This window comes from Pelodiscus sinensis, chromosome 12, assembly GCF_052426305.1.
Source record: "Pelodiscus sinensis isolate ZL-2025 chromosome 12, ASM5242630v1, whole genome shotgun sequence".
Classification (NCBI taxonomy): domain Eukaryota; kingdom Metazoa; phylum Chordata; order Testudines; family Trionychidae; genus Pelodiscus; species Pelodiscus sinensis.
In genome coordinates, this window is record NC_143063.1 from 2,432,852 (window position 1) to 2,460,501 (window position 27,650).

Sequence of the window (27,650 nt, forward strand, 5' to 3'; positions counted from 1 at the left end):
CGCCTAAAGATGTTTGCTTAACATCTTTTCGCCAGAAGCATTGTCCCCTTTCAGCACGTTTTACGCCACAGGGATCAGCGTGTGCTAAGAAAGGGAGGAGACCCCATCAGCAAAATGGCTGAGCAGGGCCAGAAACTTTATCTTCGCATCAGCAAGCACTTATATCAATCAAGATTTGCGTTCCGTGATCAGACGCATTTCCCTGGCGCTGAAAGGCAGGAACGAGTTCCAGCGGCTAGAAGCTGGAGCCAGACAGAGAGGGCGAGAAGTCACTGGAACGAACTACCAAGAAAAGTGATTGAGCCTCCATCTCTTGAAATCCTCAGACTAGATATCTTTCTGGAAGCCCAGTCGGAGTACACAGGTGCCGGGGTGGGAAGGGAAGGGGTCTGAAATACAGGTCAAATCAGATGATCTGACAGGCCCTTCTTTGGCCCTAAACTCTGAACCATTCTGACATACTGATGCAATGTCACAATGCTGTAGTATCAATGTCACAGCGTCCTACAGCAATGCCCTGGTCATGTTCCACTAACTCTATGGAGGGAGCTGCTTGAGCACTGACCTATGGTCTCTAGTCAGAGTCACCCAACTTTGCAGCTAACACCTGACCCTAGAGTGCTCTGAACCTCTGGCCACGAGGATGGGAGCTCTCAAAAACAGGGGAGCTGCTGGGTGCAGAGAGCTCTCTGGATAACCTGCCCATGAACACATAATGGGACAAAATCCTTTGTTGGAATGTTTCATGACTTCTGTGGAGAGAGGGTTATAAAATCATGACAGAGGTGGAGAAAGTGAATAAGGAAAAGTTATTTACTTTCTTCCATAACATAATAACTAGAGGTCACCACATGAAACAAATGAGTAGCAGGTTTAAAACAAACCAAAGGAAGTTTTTCTTCACACAACACATAGGCAACCTGTGGAACTCCTTGCCAGAGGATGTTGTGAAGGCCAGGGACTTCATTTTTGAACCCTGTTGAACTAGATAAATTCATGGAGATTAGGTCCATCACTGCCTAGTAGCCAGGACAGACAGGGATGGTGGCCCTAGCTTCTGTGTGTGAGAGGCTGGGAATCAGTGACAGGGGAGGGGTCGCTTGATGATTCCCTGTTCTCTTCACTCCCTCTGGGGCACCGGGCATTGCCCACAGTGGGCAGCCAGGGCCCTGGGCTAGAAGGACCTTTGGTCTGACCCCGTCTGGCCGCTCTTTATGTTCTAACTTGCTGGGAAAGAAAGACGTTGAGTGTCGTGAACACAAGCTCTCCTCCTCCCAAGGCCCACTGCTCAGCACTTACACGAATGGGACAACAACTTTTCCCGTGCTCAACCACAGCCTTGGAAACATGTGCCCATACGCCAGCTAACTCAGTGATACAATGAGCAGATCCCTTTCCCTGCACTCCTGCTTAGAAAGGAGTACATAGGGCCCCAGAGAGACTCCCTTTGTAGCCTTTCCGGAACAAAAGCAACCGTCCGCATCAAAGAAGGGTGGAGGCTTAAGGAGTGGTTTCTAAAAGGCAGCATTGTGCACAGGAGGGAGGGAGGCCAAGCCGTGGGTGGGGAGGGAGCTCAGACACCAAGAAGAATCCGTTCACAGGCATGTTCCCTTTCCTCCGCGGACGGGGCGGCACGCCAGGCCCCGGAGAGCATAAGAAGCAGCTTGTTCCGAAGGGAACCGGAGAGGCAGCAGAACTTTGAAGGAGCCCCCGGCCATTCACAATGTGCCGTGCTCCCGGGGCACTGCGATGGGGGAGACCTGGCGCTGTGGGAATGCCCGCGAGTGGCGGGCGCGTGGCCAATGGAGAAGCACGCTGACAAATGGCGGTGAACGCGCGCTTGGCTATATCCTGCCGGGAAATTCCCCTCTGCCTTTCCCAGGGCACCCCCCGGCAGGGCTGACTGGTGAGGAAAGACGCGGGGGGGCGCCACTGGCCATGTGACTCCTCCCCACACCACCTGGGGGAGGGCCAGGACAACGCCCCCTCTTTCCAAGGCCCCACCCCTGCTCCACCTCTTCCCACCCCCATCCCGCACCTGCGCCCCCCAGGGACTAGAGGGGGCTCTGGCACCCACAACAAGGGTCTCCCCCCCAATTGCCGGAGGCCGTGTGGGGAAGCGGAGAGACATGGTTCAGTGCCCCGGCACCTGGCTGCGTCACTCTGCTTCTCGCCAGTGACTGTGGGGGGGACGTCCCTCCCCTCCCCCAAGTGACACAGCCAGGGGGGCCGAGCAGAGTCTCATTGCTCCGCTTACACCCACAGCTGCCGGTGAGTGTGGGGCAGCGACCCCTGCTATGGGCACCAGGCCTCCCCACTAGTCCTGGGGCCACGCAGAGGCACAGCCTCTTGCCCCTCCTGCCTGTGCCATTTGGTGGGTAGGTGCCTCTAGGCCCCCCCCCCCCTCACACACACACACACACACACACACACACACACACACACACACACACACACACGTTGCAGTGTCCACAAGCCTAACCTCAGGCCCCCAGTCAATAAGGTTTTCCTGGGCAGGATACAAACGCTTCCCAGAAATCCCAGCAGAGCAGATGTGAGATTACTCCGTCCCACGGAAATCTTCCAACGTTTCCCAGCACACTGTTCTCAGTCCCACTCCACTGAGCTCAGGGGTAGGGATGTTAACAGGCGGTCACAATGGTAACCATGAAAATCTCAGCTGTTACTCGGTTACAGGCGCTTAAATAAACGGATCCCATTAACCAATAAGCAGCAGCTCAGTGGTTAATCGATAAATCGGTTGAGCACTACCATTCGTAGTCAGGGGAAATCTGCTGGTCTCAGTGAGAGGACATGATTAGGAGGCTGGAGCACTTGACCTACGAGGAGACTGAGGGATTTGGGCTTGTTTAGAGAAGAGTGAGGGGGGATTTGAGAGCAGCCTTCAACTCCCTGAAGGGGGGTTCCAAAGAAGACGGAGAGAGGCTGTTCTCAGTGGTGATGGATGGCACAGCAAGGAGCAATGGTCTCAAGTTGTGGTGGGAGAGGTCTAGGTTGGATAGTAGGACAAACCATTTCCATAGGCGGGTGGGAAGCGCTGGGCTGGGTTCCCTAGGGCGGGGGTGGAATCTCCATCCCTAGAGGTGCTTAAGTCCTGGCTTGACCAAGCCCTGGCTGGGCTGATTGAGTTGGGGTTGGTCCTGTCTTGGGCAGGGGGCTGGACTTGATGACCTTCTGAGGCCTCTTCCAGCCTTAGGATTCTATGATTCTATGGTATTTTGGCTCTGGGCACCAACGCATTATACCTGGCCAGTGATGCTCGCAGGTTGTGCAAATGCAAGCATTCAGACCGGTGGTGGATTCTCAGCATTCACGTGGTGCCTGTGACGATTCTGCCTGGAAAAGACCGGCCATCATCGGATCCTTTAGTCCAGCACCGATCTATGCGTTCCATACCAGCCAGCTACCAAACTGCCCAATGGCAGTGCCCAGCGATCCCTGCTGTCTTCTTCTGGCAGCTCGTCTTGCCTCTCCCTGCTGCTGCTTTGCCAGGAGCGTCTCTCAGCAGGGGCTGTGTGATTCACAATTCCTGGGAAATCTGACAAAGCAGGTTTTTGCCCACGAAAGCGGGTGCCGAAATCAAGTTAGTCTCCCAGGTGCCCCGGGCCCCCCGTTGTGTTTGCGGATACCGACTCACATGGCGGCCCCTCTGATGCTCGCAGGAAAGGAGAGCCAGCCGATACATTATCAGGGCTCCCTACAAGACCAAATAAGCAACCTCCGTTCTGGGCCGCATTAGCAGGCGTGTTGTGAGCCAGACATGAGGAGCCATTCTTCCGCTCTGCTCTGCGCTGGTCAGGCCTCAGCTGGAGTCTTGTGTCCACTTTTCGGGAAAGCTGTGGAGACATTGGAGGGGGTCCAGAGAAGAGCAACAATGATAAAAGCCCTAGAAACCATGTCCTGTGAGGGAAGACTGAGGGAATTGGGCTTGTTTCGTTTAGAAAAGAGCAGACGGAGCGGGGACATGAGAGCAGTTTTTCAAGTATCTAAAAAGGTGTCACAGGGAGGAGGGAGAAAAATTGTCCTATCCTCAGAGGTTAGTAACAAGCAGCAAGGGGCTTACATTGCAGCAAGGGAGGTTCAGGTTGGACATTAGGAAAAACTTCCTGCCTGTCAGGGTGGTTAAACACTGGAATAAGGTGCCCAGGGAGGCTGTGGAGTCTCCATCCCTGGAGATATTGAAGAGCAGGTTGGACAGACACCTGCCAGGGATGGTCAGACGGTGCTGGGTCCTGCCGTGAGGGCAGGGGACTGGACTCGATGACCTCACGAGGTCCCTTCTAGTTCTAGGATTCTAAGGAGGTAAGGGAAGCCGCCGCTAACTGGTGTGCCCGCCCTGGGGGAGATCAGATGGAGAGGCTGGTTTTGCGACTTTGTACAGACTCTGGGGAAAACCGGCACTTCTGTGGCAGCTTCATTCAAATGTTAAACTAGAGGGTTTTAATTAGTTCAATGAGGAAATGATTAATCTAATCAGGCCAGCAGCCTTGTGTTTGTGACTCGGCCGATGATCTCATTAGCGCTGTGCCTGGGATCACCGCTGCCATAGCCAATTCAGCGTTATGCCGGCGTTATGTGGTCCGCGGGGTGTTTTAGGCCCCAGCCTTGTGCTGGCTGCTCCAAGCCCCATTTGCCACGTTGTCAGGGAGCAGCTGGAGGTCTTGGCTTTGGGGCAGGGCCAGCTGGGATGGGTGGTGGCTGGCGCACCCCGTGGGATGGTGCCATAATTATCTTCCCCGGGTGTTTGCACTGAAACGCCCGGCGGTGAAATAGTTAACAATGCTCAGTATTTGCAGCCTGCTGGTTTGGACGGGAGGGACCGGCAGGAGGAGGTGGCTGGGCAGGTCACCCCTGCGGGTTACTGTGTCAAGCCGACTGCCGACTCCGACAGATGTCGCTGTATCAGCCCCCCAGGGAGCGGCCCTGGGTTTGCTCCCAAACGTGAGGGCTAGGAACAAACGTAGGCTCCGATTCTGGGGAGCATCGGCAGCAAGGGCAGGGCCAGCGGTGGGGCTTGGGGTCCCCATCATCTAGCACAGGGGTGAGGAACCTTTTTTAGGTTGGGGGCTGCTGACCCACAGGAAAATCTGTTGGGGGCTGCACACAAGTGAGGAGCAACCCCACCCCCACGCACATCCCCCTCACATACCAGAGCCATGGGGCGGCGGGCGGGGGAGCTAGTAGATATTGTGGCCCCCAGACACTCTGGGGTGAGGAGTTCAGTGTGTGGGTGGGAAGTGGGGGTGCAGGGTCTGGGTGGAAGGGGGCTGCAGAGCTGAAGCACCAGCTCCCCAATGCGGGAGGAGGAGCCCCAAGCCCCGGGGGCCGGATCCAGGCAAGCGGGGGGCTGGATCCGGCCCTTGGGCCATAGGTTCCCCACCCCGATCTACCATGACATGACCCGGTCACAGCGGGCGAGCCTGCCTTTGGCTACTGGCCTGCAGTTTGGGCACCCGCTTGGCCCAGGCCGTTTCATTTCCTCTCGGGGGCCTTATCTGGGGCCATCGGTGGCTCCAGGAAGCACCGTTTCACAATGACCTTCATCTCTTCCCTCAGCGAGAGGCTGCCCGGGCAGCACTCTTCCCTCTGCCGGGGACAGGCGCCCACCCAACGCTTGTCCTCCCAGACGTGGGAAGGACACTTCTCCAGCGCTTGGAGTCAGGCCCCCCTGCATGCCGCAGGGCTGTAACGCAGCAGGCACAGACGTCAGGCTAAAATACCCGGCCGGGGCGCCGGCGTGCAGGGCTGCGGCCTACGAGGAGAGGAGCCCTCTCCCTTCCTTGGATTCCAAACACACAAGAAAGGCGCAAACGCACTCCCTGGGCTTAGAGGAGCTGGTTTGCTTCCTCCTAGCACCCCAACGAGGCAAGGAGGCTGTCTCCACACCCTCACACAGTCTGCCACTAGAGCTGCGTAGGCATGGAGAGGGGAGTGCCTTAGCTGTCTTTCCTGAGGGTCTTCCGAGGGCAGCATCTCTCCTCTTGGTCTCCCTCTCCACATGGTACCTCCAAACCGAAATGGAGTCCTTCCTGCCGCATGAAATGCTGGGTGTGGTAGAGGACAGAGAAAGTTTGGTGGTCTCAGCCGAGACTTTGGCCGACGTGTTCACATCACATAGCGAGTTTTGAAACTATGCAGAGCTGCCGTGCGCGTGTGTTAGGGTTGCCCGTGTGGGGTGGACATATTCCTGGAGGTTGCACTGCATGACACAAATCTTTCACTACAGATGAATCTCTAATCCCTGAAGACTCCAGGACAATCCTGGAAGGCTGGCCACTCTGGTGCGTAGATGTATCCTGACCTTAAAGGCCTAAAGAGTGAAAGGTGTTGAAAAACGTTCTCACTGTCTAAGGCCAGGTCTACACTACGTGAGAAAGTCAACCTACGACATGAAACTCCAGCTACGAGAATAGCTTAGCTGTAGTCCACGTACCTTCAGTTGAATTTCTCCCATCGACCTCCTTTACAACCCCGTGGAGTACCGGGATCAAAAGGGATGCCATCAACGATCGATTTAGCGGGTCCTTACTAGACGCACTAAATCGAACGCCAGAAGATCGATCCTTGCAGCGTCAATCTTGGGGTAAGTGTAGACAAGCCCTAACATGAAACAGCAATAGGAAGGTTCAGGGTTAATTTTCTCAGTCCTAAAGTGCAGAGGCAATTTGCTTATCCTGGTCTCAGCAAACAGGCACAAGGTGCAGCGGAGGAAAGGTGGGTGAACACACCCCTCTTTCATTACCAGGGGCTGCTTTGGCTGGCAAATTAACCACAACACCTGCGGCTTCGCACTCCTCAGGGATGCCATCTGATTGGATTTTTTCTTTCTAGCCAAGGCAGGCTTGGCTAACTATGACACGGAGTCAAGGAAAAGCTAAGAGTGAGAGAGACATTTCACCTTGCTGCTGGCTGCCTCCGCAAGCTGTCTGGAATGATAGGCTCTCCAACTTTTTGGCCCACAGCCCTCCTCGCTCAACGCAGACCTCTCCATGGACCGCCAGCCAAGCCCCCGTGACAAAAAGGGTGCAGGAGGGGGTGGGGGTCTGGCTAGGAAGGAGGGTGCAGGAGTGGGCAAGGGGAGATGGGGAAGGACAGGGCCACGCCAGCTTCTGGCTCTGTGGGAATCCTCCCCAAAGAAGATAAAGCCATTTCTACATTCCCTGCCCTGTGCCCCACCTGAATGGCATAGATTGGGCAGAGAATTTCGCCCTCTGCATTTGTGCTTCTGCTTCAGCTTGGCACAGCAGGCAGCCCCCAGGCCCTCCTTACTGGAAGGGAAACACTGCCTATAACTGATTCATTAGCTGCTCCTAGGCAGACTCCGCGCCCTCCGCCCATTGAGTAGAAGTCACTTGGTCATCCCGGATCGGAGCACGAGTTCAAGGAGAGACTAAATGTGTTTACATGGGGACACGTCTCCGAGGGGCAGCCACATTAGTCTGTATCTGCAAAACCAGCGAGGAGTCCTGGGGCACCTTACAGAGAGAGGCTATGTCTAGACTGCAGGCTTTTTTCGGAAGAAGCTTTTCCGGAAGAGATCTTCCAAAAAAATGTCCACATTGCCAAAGTGCATCGAAAAAGCCACTGCTTTTTCGACCGAGCAGCCACACTGAAAGGACGCTACCTCGCATTTCAGCTGCGATTACTATGGACGGAGTGGCCATCAGGGCACCTGGGCTTTTTCCTCTTTCCTCTTCTTCTGAAAGAACTCCCTCTTCCCCGTCCACACACGCCTTTTTCTGAAAGAGCTCTTTCGGAAAAAGGCTTCTTCCTCGTAGAAAGAGGATTACCAACGCCGGAAAAAACCCTCTGTTCTTTTGATTGACTTTCAGAAGAGCGCGATTGCAATGTGGATCGTACTCAGGTTTTGTTGGATAAATGGCCGTTTTTCCGACAAAACTCTGTAGTGTGGACGTCTCCGAAGAGATTGATTTGGGCGACCCATGAAAGCTGATGCCCAAATAAGTTTGTTCGTCTTTAAGGTGCTGGTTTCGTGGTGTTTACATGGGGAATGCTGCAGAAATAACTCGGGTAAACCACACTAAAAGCAGGCAGAGACCTTTCCCTGGGCAAACTTGAGGAAGGCCACAGAACAGGGCCTCTCTCTCAGAAGGAAGCTTTTGGGTTCAATCGTGTCATTTTGGCAAGATGGCAGAATAAGCCTGCCACTGACGGCGCACGAGAGGTCGGGTTGGATAATCACAGAGGCATCTTCTGGCCTTAAAAGCTCTCCCTTTCTTTCACTTTCACACTCCCACATTCACCAGCAAGTGGTTGGAAGGGGTAGAGCACACCTCTTTGGATTTCCTTTTCCAGTGCCTGCTGCTTCCTGGCATCCCCCATTTGTCCAGCTACACGCCTGTGCCGCTACCGCTCCTCTCTCCCGCGCCCCGCAGGGAACAGCCACAGTTTTCAAAAGGGGCTCGGGTTCCTGTGGGCTCAGCACACTGTCAGAATCAGGCCCCTTTTAAGGCCTCCCACATTGGACCCCAAAGTCACTTGGAAAACCATGACTTGCAGCACAGGCGGAAATAGGCGTGTCTATGTCACAAGCCAGGATCAGGCCCCCTTCTGCCCAGCACGGCATACACACAAGTGGGAGACAGGCCCTGCCCCAGACAAGTCTGCAGCTGGAACAGAAGCGACAGACAAAGAGCAGGAGGGAAAACACAGGCCCAGCAAGTGGAAGTGAGTTGACCGTAGTCACATGAGTAGTCAGTGGCAGAGCCAGGACTAGGAATCAGGGTTACGAACCCTCTGGACGATACGTTCTTTTACCCTATGTTGTGTGGCTTTTTTACCTACATTAGCAGAGCTGGCGTGCAGACATGCGTTTGCCATGTACAACTCCAGTGCCTCACAAAACCAATGCACAACAATTGCTTTACAAGCCCATGGGCCAATAAAAAGATATTACTTCACCCACCTGGACTCTTTACGAGCACGGACATTTTAGTCATGCTGGGGAAAAAACCAGGGTGCCAGCGTTTTCAGTCCCTGGGCTCCCTGATGCTCAGTGTGGGAACACAACGGACCAACACACAACCTAGAAGACTGTAGAAATATTGAAAACTCCAGCAGCCCTGCTGTGAGCAGGACTATTCCAGGGGAAAGTGCACAAGACCTCCTGGAGGGAACACACTCCTGCCCTGTGTAGGACACAGGCCTCTGGTGTCTCACTTTCGCACTCACTCCCCTCACTGGCTTCCTAGCCATCTGCCGGCACTTGAAAATGTCCACTCTTGCATTTCATGGTGGCACCAGAAAGACTCCTTCCTTCATCACTTCCAAGCTTCCTGATGCATTCATTCATCTGCTCACAGTGTCCTTACTATGGCCTTGTCTAGACTTACTCTCTGGAGATCGCTCTTCCGGGGTTTGATTTAGCGGGCCTAGTAAAGACCCACTAAATTGACTGCTGATGGCACCCCCATCAACCCTAGTACTCCACAGGATCGGGAGGAGTTGACGGGAGAGTTTCTCCTGTCAACCTCCCATAATGGGGATGCTGTAGAGTAGACATTCGACTTGAGGTACGTCGACTCCGGCTACGCTATTCTCGTCGCTGGAGTTGCGTCTCTTATATCGACTTTCTCCCTAAGTGTACACCTGGCCTCATTGTCACCACGCAACTTCCATTTGTAAATGGCGCATTCCCTCTCTTCTGCTCCACTTCTTTGGAGTTCCCTTCCCCTCTTCTGCTTATTTTCCTGAATTAGCTCCTTCTAAAGCCCTTCTCCAAGCCTCTCTCTCTCTTCCTCCATAAGCACATCTCTCTTCCTCTTCACATGAGCCTGATGCCCCCCACTCTCCTTCTGGGTCACCGCTTGTTGGCTGATGCTAGTCACTGTTTGGGTGCGTCTACACTGCACCATTATTTCAAGATAACAACATGAGCGTCTACACAGCCATTCTGTTATTTCAAAATAATTTCAAAGTAACCAACGGCCTATTCTGAAATCTGTAAACCTCATTCTACGAGGAAGAACGCCTCTTCCGAAATAGCTATTTGGAAATAAGGCGTGTGTAGATGCTCCACCGCTGCTATTTTGAAATAGCCCCTCACCTGGGCCATTAGAAGTCATTCCTCCCCAGTGCCTCCCGGGGCTCTAAATCGAAATAGCACATCTACATTAGGGAAGCCAGCCTCAGACTCATTTTGTGGCTTCCCTGCAGCGTAGATGTGCTATTTTGAAAGAAGCTACTTCAGAATAACTATTCCAGAATAGCTTATTTCGAAATAGCCTTCGATTGCTGTGTCTCTGCTACTTTATTCCAAGGCTCTGGGTTGTGCGATGGCCACGTTGCTTCCTGAATTCCTCTGCTGTGTGCTGCAGCTGGGCTCCGAGGGGTACGCTAGGGTTGTGGTAGTGCACTGAACCCCTGGGAGATGCGCCATCTGGTAGAGATGCTTTTAAGGATGTTCATTTATTTAGCTCACCTGCTCAGAAGAGAAGTTCAGGAGTAATTCCAGGTCTGGACAGCCTGCCTGACAGGGAGAAACTAGGGATGTAGTTTCGCCAAGAGAAGATCAAGAGATGATCTACCAGAACCCAGGCGGGGAGAATTTATCTGAGAGCAGAAGGCTTCTTAATCTTGCAGACAGGGCAGAACAAGCTCCAGGGACTAGGAATGTAAAGAGATAACCGGTTAACTGATTACCCGCTAAGCATTCGCCTTTCCAGCATGCCTACTGGGGTAACCGGTTAACATTTTAAACGGGATTTTACATCCCTACCAGGGACTGACAATAAAAGCCAGGAAATTTCAAACAGGAAATAAGATGGAGGGATTGGGGTTTTTTTTCCAAGTCAATTATCAATTAGAACAAATTGCTGGGGGATGGTAAATTGGATGTCTTTCTAAAAGGCCTGCTACAGCACACCCATGAGTTACTGAGAAAAATGCAGAAATAAGTGGGTGACATTCTATAGCCTCTGGTATGCAAGAGGTCAGACTAGATGAACATAATGGCTCCTTCTGACCATAAAGTCTATGAATCTCTTCAACCGCAGCTCCTGACCCTGTAGCACTGCGGCCTGACTTGGAGAAATGGTAGAACGTCGCCGTTGGCCCACCCTGCCGTTGAAAGGCACCTGCGGGTCGGGTACGTGGGACCGTCACTGAACTCAGGGAACTGAGCCCACAAATGGTGCGTGGATGGCTCTGACCATCGTGCCTTTCGGTTCATTTTTCAGGAGGACGTGGGTCGGCCGTCACACGGTCTCGGCCGAGTGTGGGGCCAGAAAGGGTCTGAAGCGGCCATGGTAAGAAGCGGGCCCGTTCTCGTCTCTGGTGAGCGCTGAGGGGAGAGGTGTGTTCCCCTGGGACGGCGTTTGCCTTTCTCTGTGCTTCGGCGCCTCCCACGCCCGCTTTTAAGAACATTCTGTAATTTGCTTGTTTTTACAGGGCACGCGACATGTTGGAGGTCACAGTGTGCCTGCTCCCGGTTTGATTCCACGCTGGTTGGAAGGGCACTCCCGGTAGCACCTGTGCCCGAACACTGTCTGACAGGGCCGTCTCTAGGGGGGGCGCAGGGCCTGGGGCAACCCCCCCTCAGGTGCAGGGCCTGGGGCAATACCCCCCAGTGCGGGTTCTGCCCCGCCCTACATGCCACTGCTCCCCCGTCTGCACCCCTTGCCTGAAGTCCCCTCCCTGGGATTATCAGGGGCCTGGCGTAGGGCAGTAGCAGGAGCCAGAGTGAGCCGTTGGCCTGCTCTGCTTTGCCCTAATGCCCATCTCGCTGTGCTCCACTTCACCGGGGCCTAGGCTGGGTTGCCCCTCTTGCCACCGCTGTGACGAAGTGGAGCAGAGGGGACCGGGAGATGGGGGTGGTGGTAGCCGAGCAAGTGGTTGGGTCACTCCAGCTCCTGCCACGGTGGTCAGTGCAGGCCCAACGCCTGCTGCTGCTTCGTGCCAGGCCCCCCAGGTAACCCCTGGGCCGCCACAGCACAGTTGGGGCAGACACCTCAGGGCCCCCAAACAGCGGGGGCTGGGGAGGCCGCTCCAAACCATCCTGTGGAGAGGACAGCTCTGCTTTCTGAATTGCACGCTCACGGGGTCAGGCCTGTGACCGTGAGGAGCTTCCAATGCTCAAAAGCTAGCATATCAGAGCAGCCAGAGGGAGAAACGTCCTACCACATCGTCCCATTCCTCCCTGGGCCGGCACATCATGGAAATCAGGGAGAAGATGCGCTCGATTCTTAAACTAAGACAGACACTACAAAACGGTGGTAGACACACACACCAAACACAAAGCCAGAGAACATTCAGCACCAAGAAATCCACCCCACCACCCCAAACCTGCCAGGTCAAACTCAATCCTCCGCCGGCGGAATACGCGCCCCTCGGGCAGGACTTTAGCATGGGGAGGGTTAACGTTATTATTGAATTGGGAATGCGTGCACTCCTGCCACCCATGAATCAAAGCTAATCCGAGAAGGAAACGCAAGGCCCAAGGTTTTCCGAATGCCCTGGGGGATGGGGGAGATTGTCTTGGCATCCCGCTGAAACGAGAGCCGTCTGAAAACCCCCAAACTTCTCAGTGAAGCGTGCATGTACTTCCCAAGTAAAAACTTCAGAGGCCGGGAAGGAAAACTGACAGCAAAATGCACTCCCTAGCCGCAGCTCATCAGACACTCAGCTTTGCATTCGCAAGGGACGGAGCAGGGAAAGGAACGGCACTGAAATCGGGGAAGCAAACAGAGAAATGACACAGAGTCTCAGCTCCAACCTCTAGTTCCCCCGGGGCGATCCCAGGAGATGTCTCCGTCCCGAGCATCTCTCCAGCGAATGTGGTCAGACTGCAGCTGTTACAGCTACAGACATGCTTGTGGCTTTTTAAAATGGATTCTTCCTGTTCATATATGTGTTCACATAAAACAATCTCCAAAGAGCTAAACTGGCTTTAACAGGAGCAGCTCCGGCTCCCCTCCAAACCCTGGCAGCAGCTATACAAGCTGTTTACTGCGATCCACTTACCATGTTTCTAAACTCCGTTGCCCTCGCCCTCTCACTTCCAAACGCAGCCTTTTTTCTCTCTTTCTTCCATGGTTTTCCCCACCGGCTCTTACTCTCTTCTTATAAATACGGGCAAACCGCTGAACCACTTTGCGCATGGAGCTGTAATCCAAACCCTGGCCCTCCCCACTCGGCAGTTCCAACTAAGCGAACTCATGACACAGCCATGAGAATGAGGTGGGGGACCCTGAAGGCTGCTGTGACTGCCAACAGGCTGCACTTTGTTTCACAGTCGGAGCTGTCGTAACCGGGACAAGTGCAGAAAGCGTGGGGTCCCGTGCGCAGTGCTGTGCTCGGGACCCGACAAAACCAGCCGGGTGCAAGCGCCGTAAGACAGAGTCAACAAACCTCACGGTCCTGTTGTGCCGGAGAAGCCCTGCGCCACACACTTCTATTTTCGCTTAGCGGTTTCGTATGTCTGGGCTCTCGCAGGAGGCTTTCCCCTTAACACAAACATGCTAATTCAGAACGGCCCTACTCTCTTTTTACTGCAATAACATCTCAAGGAAGCACGGCATGAAGGGAGCTGGCCAATGTGCCCCGAAAGGAGGCAACACAGGCAAGATTTTCAACAAAACTCATTTTCCCTTTCAGGAATGTAAAGAAAAGTGGAATGTTTTCACCCAGAAGAGACCCCCCAAAAAGCCCGAGGAGGTGCCATGGATTTCCAGTGTCTGCGCTCCCCAAAATGCACAGAAATAGTTCGCTTCACTGCCCTTAGCAAGGAAATCGAAAGGCGGTGACTGTGTCAGGCAATGGCCCCAAGTCACATTAATATCAAGCTGGGTATAAAGACCTTTTTCCCCCCAGGGAGGAAGTAATTTCGCCTGGCAAATTCCTCCGCCCCTTGTTTAATTGTTTAAAATGGCCAGTGGCCAGAGCGGCGAGGAAGGTCACTGAACAGGCAGGCCGTGGCCTACAGAAAAGACAATGGGAAAGCCAGAAGGGGTAGAGGGTGGGTGGAGGTTCAGGGACCTCAGTGCTTTTGGGGAGCCATCAGCTCACACGGGTGGAAAACAGAGCCATGGACATGAGGCCGCCACGCCCGGCACCGGGAATCACCGCGAAACCCATGTGGCAAGGAAAAACGACGACGCCCCGCGAAGCTCAGCGGTGGCTCAGGGCGTGGGAATGGCGTCAGGCCACACAGGGGAGAGCGGTGAAGCTGTTCCTCTTGCACTGGGACAGCAGATTCGGTAACTTGCTGCAGAAGGCCCTGGGCCAAAGGAACCAGAAGCCAGCCATCTTCCGTGGTCGAATCGAAACATCAGCATCTTCCCCACTGCCTCAGTCAATAGGTCACGGCACGTGCCGGCAGCCTTGGCGGGCGGTTGCCCGCACTTCACAGGAAGCTGGTGTGCTCTGGAGCTAGGCTGCTGTCCCACATCAAGCGGCAAAGGCAACCCAGGCTCAGCAGAGAAGAGGAGGAAGAGGGCAAAGGACTACCCGGGAGCCAGGAGAGACTGCCACTGCCGACACCCGGAATGGCTCCAAACACAGCCCTCTTTCCCCGTCAGCGAGATACCTGCCTCGGCCATGATGGAGAGACGGATTGAGGCTGAGGACTGGAGAGGAGAGGTGCTTCCCTTGCACTCCTGGGACACGTGTGTGCTATCGGGGCGGCACCTCAGCCTGCAGAGCCCCAGGACAGAAAGCGCCCACACTCGTGAAAACACACGGGAAGGGGGCTTGGTTCTCACGTGGTGCTTCCTCGGCACCCGGCAGGGAACCGCTGCGTCGGGGGGACCGCGACCCGCCTTTTGGAGCCAATGGGAGCAAGCCTAGCAGGCCAACAGATTTGGACTAGGAGGGCCTGTGCCAGGGCGCTGCACATAGCTGTGTAGACAGAGCTTTGCAGTTACAGGTTGGGCTGGGCCGTGGGCTCTGCAGACTAGGGACAGGCTTCCCCATGCCCCGAGACCTCTCTTCCCTGGTACACGCTCTGGCTGTGCAACGTGTTTGGGGATGTAGCTGGATTTCAAAGTCCTGGGGCTGGCACGTTGCCGGAGCTCATGATCTGACTGTGTACATAGTTTGGCCAGGTTCGTCGACTTGGCTGCTGGCAGTCGGGCAAGGCTGACGTTTCTCTGCCAAATCCCAGTGGGTCTTTTCTTAGATTGTGTCAAGAGGGAAAGATAGGCATAGCTTCTAAGGCAGGGCTACTCAACTTTGGAAGCCCCGAGGGGCCACAAAGATACCCACAGCACGTGCTGAGAGCCGCAACTTAAGTGTGGTTGCATAGACATGCAAATATATTTGCAAATAGCTTCTTTCACAGTGACAGGCATGAATACAAAATTGAGGCAAGACTACACAATACGCAGGCCCCATTTAAGCTACTTCTGCTAATATCAACACAATGCAATATTTACCCCATTTCCACCCATCTGACAGCACCGTTAACGAGCAATGACAGTCCAGGAATGTAACTACTAAAACGCATCTCAACCGAAGACCATTATCTTGACGACTTTTTTGTTTTAGCTCCCACCCGTGGGCCGCAAACAGACAGGCCGCATGCGGCCTGTGGGCCATGTGTTGAGTAGCCCTGTTCTAGGAGAAGGCCTGGTCGACTCCCAGGCACGGTGCCCTTCTTATGGCACTCTTGTTTGGGAAGCAGCCTGTTCAGGGCAGGTTTTAGTCTGGCCTAGCACAGCCCGGCGGCTAATAAAATTATTTGAAAGGACCAGCAAATGCCCTCTCTGAGGAGGCCTCTGCCAGAAGTCATCTGTTCAACAAGGCAGGGGAAAGGCTGGAGGCCCTGGCTTATGTCGTACAGGAAGTCGAATGAGCTGATCACTATGGTTTCTTCTGGCCTTCACATCCATGAATCTCTCTCCACAGATCCTTAAACTGGTATCGGTCCGGTCTGGATGCTATCCAGCTGCTTTCTGCTGTGTCTACATGTACAGATACATGGGACCGCTGCTCCTTGTCAATCAGAAAAATATTTTCAGAAAGGGAAGATGGCGGCCACGGAGGCAGCAGCTGCTCTGGCAGGTTTCCATATACATTCCTCTAAGAGTTAGAACATCGACTTTAATTACAGGTATGGCAGGTGATGGTTAGGCGGAGGCCAACAGGCAGGCAATGAAACGGAAAAGCTGTCCATTAACATTAGCAAGAGAATGGTACGGTTAGAGTTAGTGATATTTAACTGTGTCCAGCCAAAACCAAACACAGGATGGGAATAAGAAGGAATTTCCGGGACGTACATGAATGTTTTTAAGGCATTTATGCCGAAAAGTGGGCAATCCCAAGGGAGAATATACACTTGTAGCTTCATAAGGCCAAAGAAAACCTTCACGATCCCCTCGCTTGACTTCCTGCATCCACAGGCTACAAAATATCTCTAATTCCTGCATTGATCCTGTCACTTCTGATTGGGTGACAGCAAATCTTTTAGGAAGACCACCCCCTCTCAACTTACAGATCTCAAAGGGTTGAGAATCCACCAGAGCCCGAGTGGTGCTCTGCTCAAGTGGCTAATTACTGCCACGGTTCGAAACGTGTCCCATAGCTGTGGTTGGAACTTCCCAGCCTGTGTTTCTGATTTGCCTTTGTTGGCTCCACCAAAGAGCCGTCTCCTAGCAGAAACTAGATCCCTTGTGGCAAAGCTCTGGCTGTGCCCCATGGGCCCTGTGCTTTTAGGTGGTTATTACATGCCCCACAGGCTCGCCGGGACCTTCCACGCTGCCTCTTTTCGTTTTCTAGAGGGCAGGGTCACAGCTCACTGAGCCCTTTTCCGCAGTGGCAAAGTCAATGAATCGAGAAGGGGGGAGACCCCTCTGTATCCTGGACCTCTTTTCTCCTCAGAGCCAGGTCTTTTTGTGGTGCAGGGAGGTGTGTGTGTGGGGGGGGGGGAGACGACTCAGGCCTGCCCTCTACTCCGGATTCCTGCCCAGGGACCTAGGCAGCAACTGACGGGGTTTTCTCTAGCCCCAAGACAGCAGCCTTTTCCCTGGGCCACTTCTCCAAACGCTCCTCTAGCACCTTCTCCCTGGAACCTGAATGAAACTTTCCTCTCTCAGCTCTCCGCAACACACTTCCTCCCCTCAGTCCGTCCCTCTTCCCTGTTCCCCCTCCTTACCTAAGGGAAACCTTTTAAAGCAGCACCCCAGGCTTTAATTGGCTCAGGTGTCTGATTAGCCTGCTCCTTCAGGCCAGCTATTAACTAGCCTCATGGGTCTGCCTGCCTTAATTATGGGGCAGCAGACTCTGGGAGTGTATTCAGGGAAGAGAGAACTATTTACCCAGCACTCTGCCTACCTGCCTTCCATTAGAGTGCGGCAGCCAGCTGATCTGGGTCTGTCACCCCCTATGTAAGTCACCTCTTAACTTTACATTTGATTGGGGCTGTCGATTGAGTTTCTTAAGTCTCAGCGTGAGACAGACTTTCTAGACCTTGTATTCTTTTCCAATATTTCAACATCAACTCACTGTACTCTTCAAAAATGTCCTATGCAGAGGTCATACTGACTTCCCTACAGCTCACGGATGCCACAAGACTGCAGATTATAGTTTGGGCTCCCACTGAAAACCAGCTGATTGACTGAGGGTCATGAGGCAAGTCCAATTAATAAACACAATACTGCTGGGGCAGCGGTGACTTGCAGCTTCTGCTGCATAGTGTCACATTTAGGTCAGAGCAAGATTTGGGGAACTTCTAACTGGCTCGAAATGACATGTCATTAAATCAGGCACTGGGCTGGAGTAAATATAAAAATAAAATATAATGGAGATTGCCTATCTCCTAGAACTGAAAGGGACCTTGAATCTAGTCCCCTGCCTTCACAGCAGGACCAACTACCATCCCTGACAAATCTTTGCCCCAAATCCTTAAATGGCCTCTGCAAGGATTGAACTCACAACACTGGGCTTAGCAGGCCAATGCTCAAACCACTGGGCTATCCCTCCCCAATGCAAGCTACTATCCTGCCTGAAGGTAAGCAAAGGCCAAAGATGTGTGGCAAAGGTATTGTTTGGGAGAAATTGGACGAGGAATTCATCAGGCAGGGATCTGAGAAATCAGAGGTGTGAGCTTTTCAAAAAGGTTCTTAGCTTTTTTTTGCCACATTGTAACTTACAAAAAATTGACTCATAAACTCTGAAGATGGCTTATTTCCATCCTCATTAAATTAGCTCTGATGTAACATTCCTATCTCTGTATCTCTGTTTCTTTTTCTTTCACTTCATACATCTGATGAAGTGAGTTGCAACTCACAAAAGCTTCTGCCATCATTAAATTGTTAGTCTGTGGGGCTCCACTGGATGCCTTGTTATGACTTATTCTGTTGTCCTTAATAGGGCTTTTCACTAGTTTTGCAGAGTTTGTGTTCATTTTGGAATGATTAGATCTGACTTTTTTAGGACCTATCGGAACACCACAAAGTTCACAAATTGTACATAAAGGCATAGTTTAAAAGTTTAAAAAATTAAATCTCTACGGGAAAAATATTTTTTAAAAATCCCGTTTTCAAAAGGGATGTAGGCACAATGAAAAAACTCACTTCTGCGTGGTTTGGTCTATACGAGTAAAGTAGATTGGTATAAGTATGTCGCAAAGGGGAGTGGAAAATGCACTCTCCCGAGCGATGCTGTTACACACTACTGAAAGGAAACCCGTCGGAACTTCATTCTCCAAAGCATGTTACAGTCCGAGAGCTTCACTATGTTAGGGAGAAACCTCCGATTCCAAGGCCAGAAGGGATAATGCGGTTATCTAGTCTGACCTCCTCCGACCCGGAAAATATCCCCAAAGTAATTCCTAGACTGGATCTTTTAGAAACACATCCAAGAGTCATTTGAAATTCACCCGAGATGGAGACTCCACCCGACACTTGGAAAAGTGGTTAATTGCCCTCGCTGTCAAAAGAGTCACAGAACACTAAAACTGGCAGGGACCTCGAGAGGTCATCGAGTCCAGTCCCCTGCACTCACAGCAGGACCAACCACCGTCTAGACCATCCCTGGTAGGTGTTTATCCAACCTGCTCTTAGTTTATCATCTGCACGTTGTGCTGTTTAAAGTAAAGCTGTGGGCATCAGCATCCCAAAACTAAAGGGTCTGAATTAATGCTACTTGCCTCCTTGGGACAAAACAGGAGCGTGGCTGTGTTCAGATGCTGTCGCTAAGGCACATCTACCCAGCAAGCCGTTATTTCGAAATAATGGCGAGCTGGAGGACTTCTTACTCCATTCCTGGTGCCCTTCATTTCATGAGGAGCAAGGGAAGTCGGAGGAGGAGTGTTCTTCCCTCCACTTCCTGCTGTGCAGACAGCACCAAAAGCCCGTTAAGCTATTTCGACATCAGCTACGCAGTTGATGTAGCTGAATTTGCATCACTTAATTCGACTTTTGCCCTGCTGTGTAGATGTGCCCTAAGTGAGCACTTGTACCCTGTCTAGAACGCATCTAGTTGCTCTAGACCTAAGTCACCTCTTTGTTTTTTCACACACTCTCTTGGCTTTGAGCATGAAATTCTTCCTTCGCGTTCGCTCTGAGTATCTCCAGGACAAGTCCCGGCTGAGTCTGCTCTTTCTGTCAGCTGCATTGCTTGGAGACAGGAGAGGTGACATTCGCCTAGAACTCTAGACTCTTGCCAAAGAGCTCCCGACCATGCAGCCTGGGTTTTTTGAAGACTTGCGTATTGACGAACAAGCTGGGTGGGACTGTCTATCCGCTTTAGCCCCCTCCTCCAAAATGTCAAGGCCGAAAAGCCTGGATTCACCCCCTCAGGCCTACTGATTCCAAGTGATGAGGCATTTCCTGTGCCTGCCCTATCAGCAATAGCCCAGAAGGACACCCCGCGGCTATATTTACTTGTGGCCGTATCCCAAGATAGATTTTGTATTGCAAAGCGGCTCTCCCTCTGCTTCCGGTAGTTCAGAGGCAGTCTATGTGACAGCTGCCGCCAGCGCTCCGGTGGGTGTTAAAAGCCCCTCTTCACTGCAGGGCTGCCAACAATCCCCGCCTTGTTCCCCAGCACAGGCCGGCTCTGTCTGCCTGACGGAGCGGGTGCTGGCTCTCGCACTCGGCCTCCAGTTGCTATGGCAATGCTACTGACTGGAACGCCGGCGAGGAGGGCTCGGCGCTGGCTCCCCAGCTGTGCTCCGGGGCTGCCCGTCGACCCAGACGGAATACCCCCGCCACATGGAAATGGCGCCCCCACGAACGTATTGCCCGATGTGGCCGAGGCCCAAGAGCGGCCACCCTCACCCGCTGGAGTGGGCGTGCCCTGAGCCAGCCCATTGCAAGGCTCCCCACAGTGCAGGCTTGGGCCCTTCCGGGGCCCTGGCGCTGACCCCGGCCTGCTCTCCACTGCCCAGCTCCTGCACTGCCTGGTGGGCGCCACACAAACCCTGGGGCTTCACCCAGGAGAGGCAAGGACTAAGCACATCAGCACGACACTTCCACTGCCGGGATCAGCGGGGAAAAAGTTAACATTAGGAGCGGCCCTTCCGGAAAACCAGCGTGATGGGGAAACTGAGGCACGGTTCACAATAGAGACAAAAGGAGCGCCGGTCAAAGGCGAGCGTGCACGTCTGTGTCACAGAGTCAGCGGCCGCTCCCGCACGTCAGCGCTGGGCAGAATCATCTCTTGCGTGGTGCGCGGTTCGGTTTGGCACAGGTGGCGCGGTGTCTCTGTAGTCAGCAGAGAGGTGTAAAACCGGGAGGCCGACTGGAAAGCCAGTGGAAAGAGCCCGACGGTGTGACAACAGATCCAGAGAGAAATAGAAACACTGCCACCAGGAACGGACGTGCCAAGGCGGCCGACTCTGCTGGCAGAAAACCCAGTTCACGGCTAACATCTGTCTCCTGTGCGTGTGGCCCAGCAGGACTAGAACATATGGGTAAGCAGCACTCCATCAACACCGCCCTCGGCCAAGCGACAGCCGCGTGGGCAGAGAGGGCAACTACGAATGGGAAGGGAAATGGGAAGACGTTGTACCTGGGGGAACTCCTGTGAAGAGCTGAGTTCTGCCAAAACCATCCGGACACCTTGCATTTCTGTGGAGTTGGACATGGACGTTGTGCTCCACAGAAGGGTTCCCTGGAAGCTGAGTGCTTCGGCGGCCCCCCGGGAGAGATGCAGGTGCCACCCAGCTGATTGGCAGAGCGCCCCTAGCCAGCCAAAGCCAGCTGCATGTTTCTCTAGTGGTGATGCACATTTGCACTTGCGCACATGGATGGAAAAAATTAGAGGAGACACTGCTTCACAGCCCTTAGATAGGACACATGAGCTGTCCTAACGAGCTTGCAGGCTAAAAGAGACTCAGCAAACACCCCCAGGACAGACCATAGGGCGGGATGGGAAGGAGGAGAGAGAGGGTGTTTGCTGGGCTCACAAAGGACACTGGCAGCAAGAGGGCGAGAGGAGGGGGATGAGAAGTAGGAAGTCAGGGGGAAGCGGCTCATTGACAAGGTCTGGCGTGTAGATGTGAATATCCAGAGAGAGGGAGTTGCCTTTGCAGTGCGTTCACCAGTTGAGATCCTTGTTCCATATTAAGTTGATGGTGTGGAATTTGCAAATGAGCCCCAGTCCAACTTTGCAGCCGGGTTTTGAAATTCTTCTGTGAAAGGGCAGCTGCATTCAACCCCGCCACTGAATGGCCAGGCAGGTTCAAACGTCCCCTTGAAGGTTTATGTATTTCCATTCCTGGTGTCTGGTTTGTATCCTCCTGCCATGGATACTGGCCAGATGGGACAGTCTCCGTGCCAAAGGATACATGGGCATGTGACGGACCGGGCCGTGTTTGGGCACAGCTGAGGGCGTCCGCTCAGGGCGAATTGCTCAAATCCGGGGCTCCTTACAGCCCCCAGACTGGTGACCTCTCCAAACCGGCCACAAACCAGTCCCACAGAGCGCTTCAGCTGCCTGCCTGAAGCCTCCCAAGCAAAACCCCTCCGACACCCCAGCAATATCCGTGCCCCAGATGGCCCCGGGCCTCATACACAGGTGGGGGGTCCTAGCACCCAATCCCACCTACCCCAAACAAGTTCTGTCCGGTTCCAAGAAACCAGCCACAGATCCCTGGTCAATTTACCCTCTGGACCTTACCCACAAATCACACTGGGCCAATCCTTTAGAATCTAAAACTAAAGGTTTATTATCACAAGAAAGAAAAGCCTGAGATTAAGGTTGTTAAAGAATAGTACGTTACATGCACCGAATCTCCCAGTCCTCGATGCAGGCTCTAGCAGAGATGTTACAGCTGCTGGTTTAAAAGTTCTTGTTGCACATCCTAGCATCAGGATGGGTCCACAGGTCTTCCGGGCTCTTCGATCCCTGCACTGCTGCCTCTGGGATGAAGTGCTGAGCTGAGAACAAAATGGCATCGACCACATGGCCTCTTTATACCTCCTTCCTGGCCTCTTCTGGTCTCAGCCGGTCACCTGGTCCTCAGCCTCTCTCTGCTGGCCGCTCTTAAGTGTCCACCCTCATGCTTTAGGTGTGTCCTTGGCCCATTGAGTGCCATTGTCCCACAGGGCCTCACTAATTAGCATTTCCACAGGTTCTGCCCAATGCTCAGCCACATGCAGAGAAGTATTCAGTATCCACACAGACATTATACAACCACATAAATAGCTTACATAAGATTATCAGATAATAAGCTTCTATTCAGCACCCCACATGGCCCCCTTTTATACCATTGTTGGGGCCAGCACCCCCACCTATGGGTGCAGCCATGATCTGGCTGCTTCCCTCAAATTCCAGTAACATGACAGGGCACGATTCAGGATCTCAATGGGGCAGTGCATTGCATGACCCACATGGAATGGAAACTGCCCACCAAGAGAACTCCCGGCTCAGACACAGCTGGAGAAACCCAGGGCTGGTCTCACTCCAAGGAAGCCACCCAGCTCCTGCAGCCAGCCACGGATTTCCAACCCTCTCCTGGCCATCTGAAAGAGCTTTTCAGGGCACTTGGCGTTGGCTGTGGCTAGCATCGGGCCGGGGCCGGTGGGAAGGTGAGGGCCTGAAACAGAAGCCCACGTATCACGGCCCTGGTGGGAGGCGCAGGCCGCAATGGGCAAGACTTTGCTAACATAAAGCAGAGTGAAGCTGTGAGCGAGAGGCAGGCCCTGCTCACAGAACGTGGCACAGGCAGGCCCGATCTTTCCACCCCGCCGCTCATCGGCGTCACCTAGCGACTGCAGGGGCAGGGGCTCCTGGGAAGCCATCGGATTTTCTCTGATTCCGTTAGCCGGAATGAAAGCCCCTGGAAACTAAAGGCCTTGCTGGTTTCCCTAGCACTCGGGCTGGAGCTACGTTGTGGCTGTGCCCCGGCCTCGGCTCTAAAACTCTCTCGTTCTGTGGGGGCTTCCGGAGAGGCAATGTGGGGGCCCGGCCCTGCGAGGCTACGCAATTATTCTTGTCAAAGGCACTAACCTTAATGAGCGGCTCCCCTGTGGAGATTATTGTCCCTAAGCTGCTGCGGGTTTGCGGGGGCCGCGCTGTCAGTCCCATTCGTGGCGCTGTAATACCTGTTCATCACCGAGGCTTAAGTCGCCCGCTGGAAGTGCTGGCTCCCCCCGTGAAGGTGCATTATGAATCCATTAAGCTGACCACTGCTGTGTAGATTCAGTTCCTCCAGCACACAGTCTGCTTCGCAGACATGGGGCACCCAGGAGTTCAGCCCCCAAAAGCCCCACGGAGGGCAGAAAAGCAGCTGCCTCCAGCGGAGGATTCTCCGTTAAACCCGTTCCCAGCAAGTGCACTTTATTAACCAAAGCAAACATCTGAAATTCTACCGAATTAAAGCCGGGAACAAAACTCCTCCTCACGCTGGCATGGGCATTTGCAAAGCAAAACAATCTCCCCCTCCCCCCCCCACAGCCCCCCATGCAGCTCTCTGGACATTTCTATTCCAGAGACCCTGTTTTCTTGTGTGAAATCTTCATTTCGGATTGCAAGGAAAGCAGGGCCCCGTGCGCCAAAAGGATGTCACGGTAATTTAACTAATTAATTCAATAATCCCCTAATTGCAATCCTCACGAGATGATCAGCTTTTAGAGAAAATAATTACCACTAAGTGACAACCTCTTTGTGAAGCCCAGTCTGGTCAGGGGAATTTTCGTAAGGAAGAAACATAATCGCGGCCTGATTTCCCCAAAGACCAGAATGCAAGAGGACACCTTGAAGTCGCTGGGCACAACCACAGTCTGCAGGAACAAGATTCACGCAGTTACTAGATCTCCAGTTCACAACGCCCATCTCTAGCGTGTGCAAACAGGCTGGCTAATCGATAGCTATGCGGGGCTACCGCTGAAAGGGCACACGGAAAACGGTGAGAGACCGCCGACTTCAGATTGGCCCACAAACCGTCCGTGCAGCCTGCCAGCACACAGTCATTCCTCATTTAACACTAGAGGTGCGTTTCTGAAAATGTCCGTGCTAAGCGAAAACGTGCTATGCAGGGTCAATTTTCCCACTAAAAATAATGGAAAAGATGAGGGCTGCGTTTCAGGTGGTGGTGGCGAAGTCCATTTTTTGTTGGTGCTGGGTCGTCAACGTCAACATTAGATATCTAGCAACACAAGTCGCCGCGGTTTGTTAAAACACAAACACATGAGGGAGTGGAGGAGTGCTGTGACCACGTGTAGTCATCCGCTCATGACCACGTATTACCCGTTTTCACCAACGTATACCTCCGCGCGAAGTAGTCCGCCACTTGATTATTTTCGTGTTATTTCGGGGACAATCGTGTTATTCGAAAAACGTTCCCAAAAAAATCGTGCTATTGCGAAAACGTGTTAAGCAGGCACGTGTTAAACAAGTAATTACTGTATTCAGAACTCTTGGCGCATTCACTGCATCCCCACTCCCAGCCGGCACCGTATGGAACGCAAAAGCAAATGGCCTGACCGTTAGGCGGCGCAGTTAACACGATGTACCATCAGCGCAGTTAACACGATGTACCGTCAGCAAATGCCAAAGTCGAAGCTGACTGCGCAACTTTGACTCTGTCCTCTTGTGCGCACACATTCTGAGGGGGTTTGCGTGCCATGAGCACATCCTGCTTCTCAAATAAGGCAATGTAATGTAGCTATTCTTTGGGCGGCCGTATATGCTAATATTTGCTCTACGCAGGACTTCTGGCACCCTGGAGGTGCTGTCCCTTTAAGGCTCTTTTATTTTCCTTTCAGTGTATCTATACCTTGGAATAGTCATGTGTTGTTGTAGCAACTCACAGGGTATTTCGTAGGGAAAAACACGTAAGTACAGGGGAGCCGATAGCATCCAGGATCCCTAGGCAAGGTGTGGAGGGGCCCTGGCGCCACGCTCCTGGAAGGGGCGGAGTCTTGGATGGAAGGGGCGGGGTTGGGACAGCCCTACACACCACTGGGAATGCACCAGGCTGACCCCTCCCCCCAGCCCTTAGAGCCACCTGGAGCATGCGGCTCTGCACTCCGGCGGCGATTTAAAGGGCCCGGGGTCCTGGTGGCTGCCGCTACTGCCACATTAACAGCCAGAAGCCCCAGGCCTCTTGGCTGGCTGGGAAGGGGGCAACTGCCCCCTTGCCCCTCCCTCTCCCCCGTCGGCCGGCCTGCTTAAGTATTAACTTGTGCTTCGGTGGTGGGTGCATTGGAATGCCTTGTTTTACTAGGTCACTTTGGTGTGAGCTGTCCGACTGCCTGAGCACACCTACAATAATGTTCTGGGAGCCAGAGGGACTTTCTGTACTGAATGAAAAATCTGTGCAGAGTCTGTGTGCGCGTGGTGCTTGTTGCGGTGTTTCGAACTAGACAAGTGCCAGTGAATAATCAATCGACTTTCCCCATAACGGACACAGAAAGGGTGTTTCCCCAGATGCTAGGTGTTTAATGGCATGAACAACAAGGAGTCTTTTGGCACCTTAGTCTAGGTCTCCACTGCACAGTTATTTCACAATAAACTATTCTGGAATAGTTATTCTGAAGTAGTTTATTTCAACATAGCACGTCTACTCCAAACTGGGTGGGGTTGCGACTTCTTTGGAGGATAGGGACATAATTCAAAATGACCTTAGCAAGTTAGAGAAATGGTCAGAGGTAAACAGGATGAGGTTTAATAAAGAGAAATGCAAAGTGCTCCACTTAGGAAGGAACAATCAGTTCCATACATACAAGATGGGAAGCAACTGTCTAGGAAGGAGCATGGCGGAAAGGGATCTAGGGGTCATAGTGGACCACAAGTTGAATATGAGTCAACAGTGTGATGCTGTTGCAAAAAAAGCAAATATGATTCTAGGTTGTATCAACAGGTGTGTTGTAAGCAAAACTCGTGAAGTCATTCTGCCGCTCTACTCTGCACTAGTTAGGCCTCAGCTGGAGTACTGTGTCCAGTTCTGGGCGCCACATTTCAAGAAAGATGTGGAGAAATTGGAAAGGGTACAGAGAAGAGCGACAAGAATGATTAAAGGTCTAGAGAACATGACCTATGAAGCCAGGCTTCATGAACTGGGCTTGTTTAGTTTGGAAAAAAGAAGATTAAGGGGGGACATGATAGCGGTTTTCAAATATCTAAAAGGGTGTCACAAGGAGGAAGGAGAAAATTTGTTCCTCTTGGTTTCTGAGGACAGGACAAGGAGTAATGGGCTTAAAGTGCAGCAGGGGAGGTTTAGATTGGACATTAGGAAAAAATTCCTAACTGTCAGGGTGGTCAAATATTGGAATAAATTGCCAAGGGAGGTGGTGGAATCTCCCTCTCTGGAGATATTTAAGAACAGGTTAGATAGACATCTGTCAGGGATGGTGTAGGTGGAGCTTGGTCCTGCCTTGAGGGCGGGGGGCTGGACTTGATGACCTCTCGAGGTCCCTTCCAGTCCTATTATTCTATGATTCTATGATTCTATACTCTGCAGGGAAGCCTCAAAATGAGTCCGAGGCCAGCTCCCCAATGGAGACATGCTATTTCGATGTAGAGCGCCAGGAGGAATCACTTAGAATGGCCCTGGGGAGGGGCAATTTTGAAACAGCAGTGGTGGAGCGTCTACACCCGCCTTATCTCGAAATAGCTATTTCGGAAGAGGCGATATTCCTCGTAGAAGGAGGGTTACAGAAGCCAGAATAAATTATTTTGAAATAATGGAATGGCTGTGTAGGCGCTTGCATAGTTATTTCGGAATAACGGTCATTATTCCGAAATAACTTTGCTGTGTAGACGCACGCTGAGAGACCAACAGATTTATCAGAGCTCAGCTTCCGGGGGTGAAACCCAGCAAAGCTCACACCCTAATAAACCATCTTACCCGCGAAAGCTGCTGCCCAAATAAATCTGGGTATGTCTGCACCGCAAAGTTAATTCGAAATAACAGCCGTCTACACAGCCAAACCGCTAGTTCCAAATTCATTTGAAATAGCGGAGCACTTAATTCGAATTTGTTAAACCTCATTCTACGAGGAGTAACGCCAAATTGGAAATAGCAATTTGGAATGAAGTGCTGTGTAGACACTTCATTCGAAATAGGGGGCCTCCGGCCCTTCCCAGGGAGCCCTGGTGGCCACTCTGGGCACAACCAGGAAAACTTACTCTCCTCTCCCCCAGCCCCGGAGCCATTAAAGGGGTAGACCCTGGCCACAGTGCCTGGACCAGCTCCAAGCCTGCCAGCCCAGAGCCAGTTGTGG

General features: G+C 52.8%; 1 protein-coding gene across 3 annotated transcripts in view; it reads right to left on the reverse strand.

Moving 5' to 3' along the window:
- The window catches only part of PLEKHG4 (pleckstrin homology and RhoGEF domain containing G4), a 98,351-nt gene extending 84,556 nt beyond the window's left edge, over positions 1–13,795 (reverse strand). The window contains exons 1-2 of one of the 3 annotated variants that reach the window (XM_075940575.2): positions 13,003–13,795; positions 3,267–3,857 (exon numbers count right to left, since the gene is read on the reverse strand). In XM_075940575.2, the coding sequence (XP_075796690.2) occupies positions 3,267–3,305 (39 nt within the window). In that variant the 5' untranslated portion in view covers positions 3,306–3,857; positions 13,003–13,795. Of the gene's footprint in view, positions 1–3,266; positions 3,858–6,454; positions 12,973–13,002 lie in introns of those variants that run through there. The other 2 variants (XM_089781392.1, XM_089781393.1) reach the window with 2 other exon arrangements.
- Positions 13,796–27,650: the final 13,855 nt, after the last annotated feature.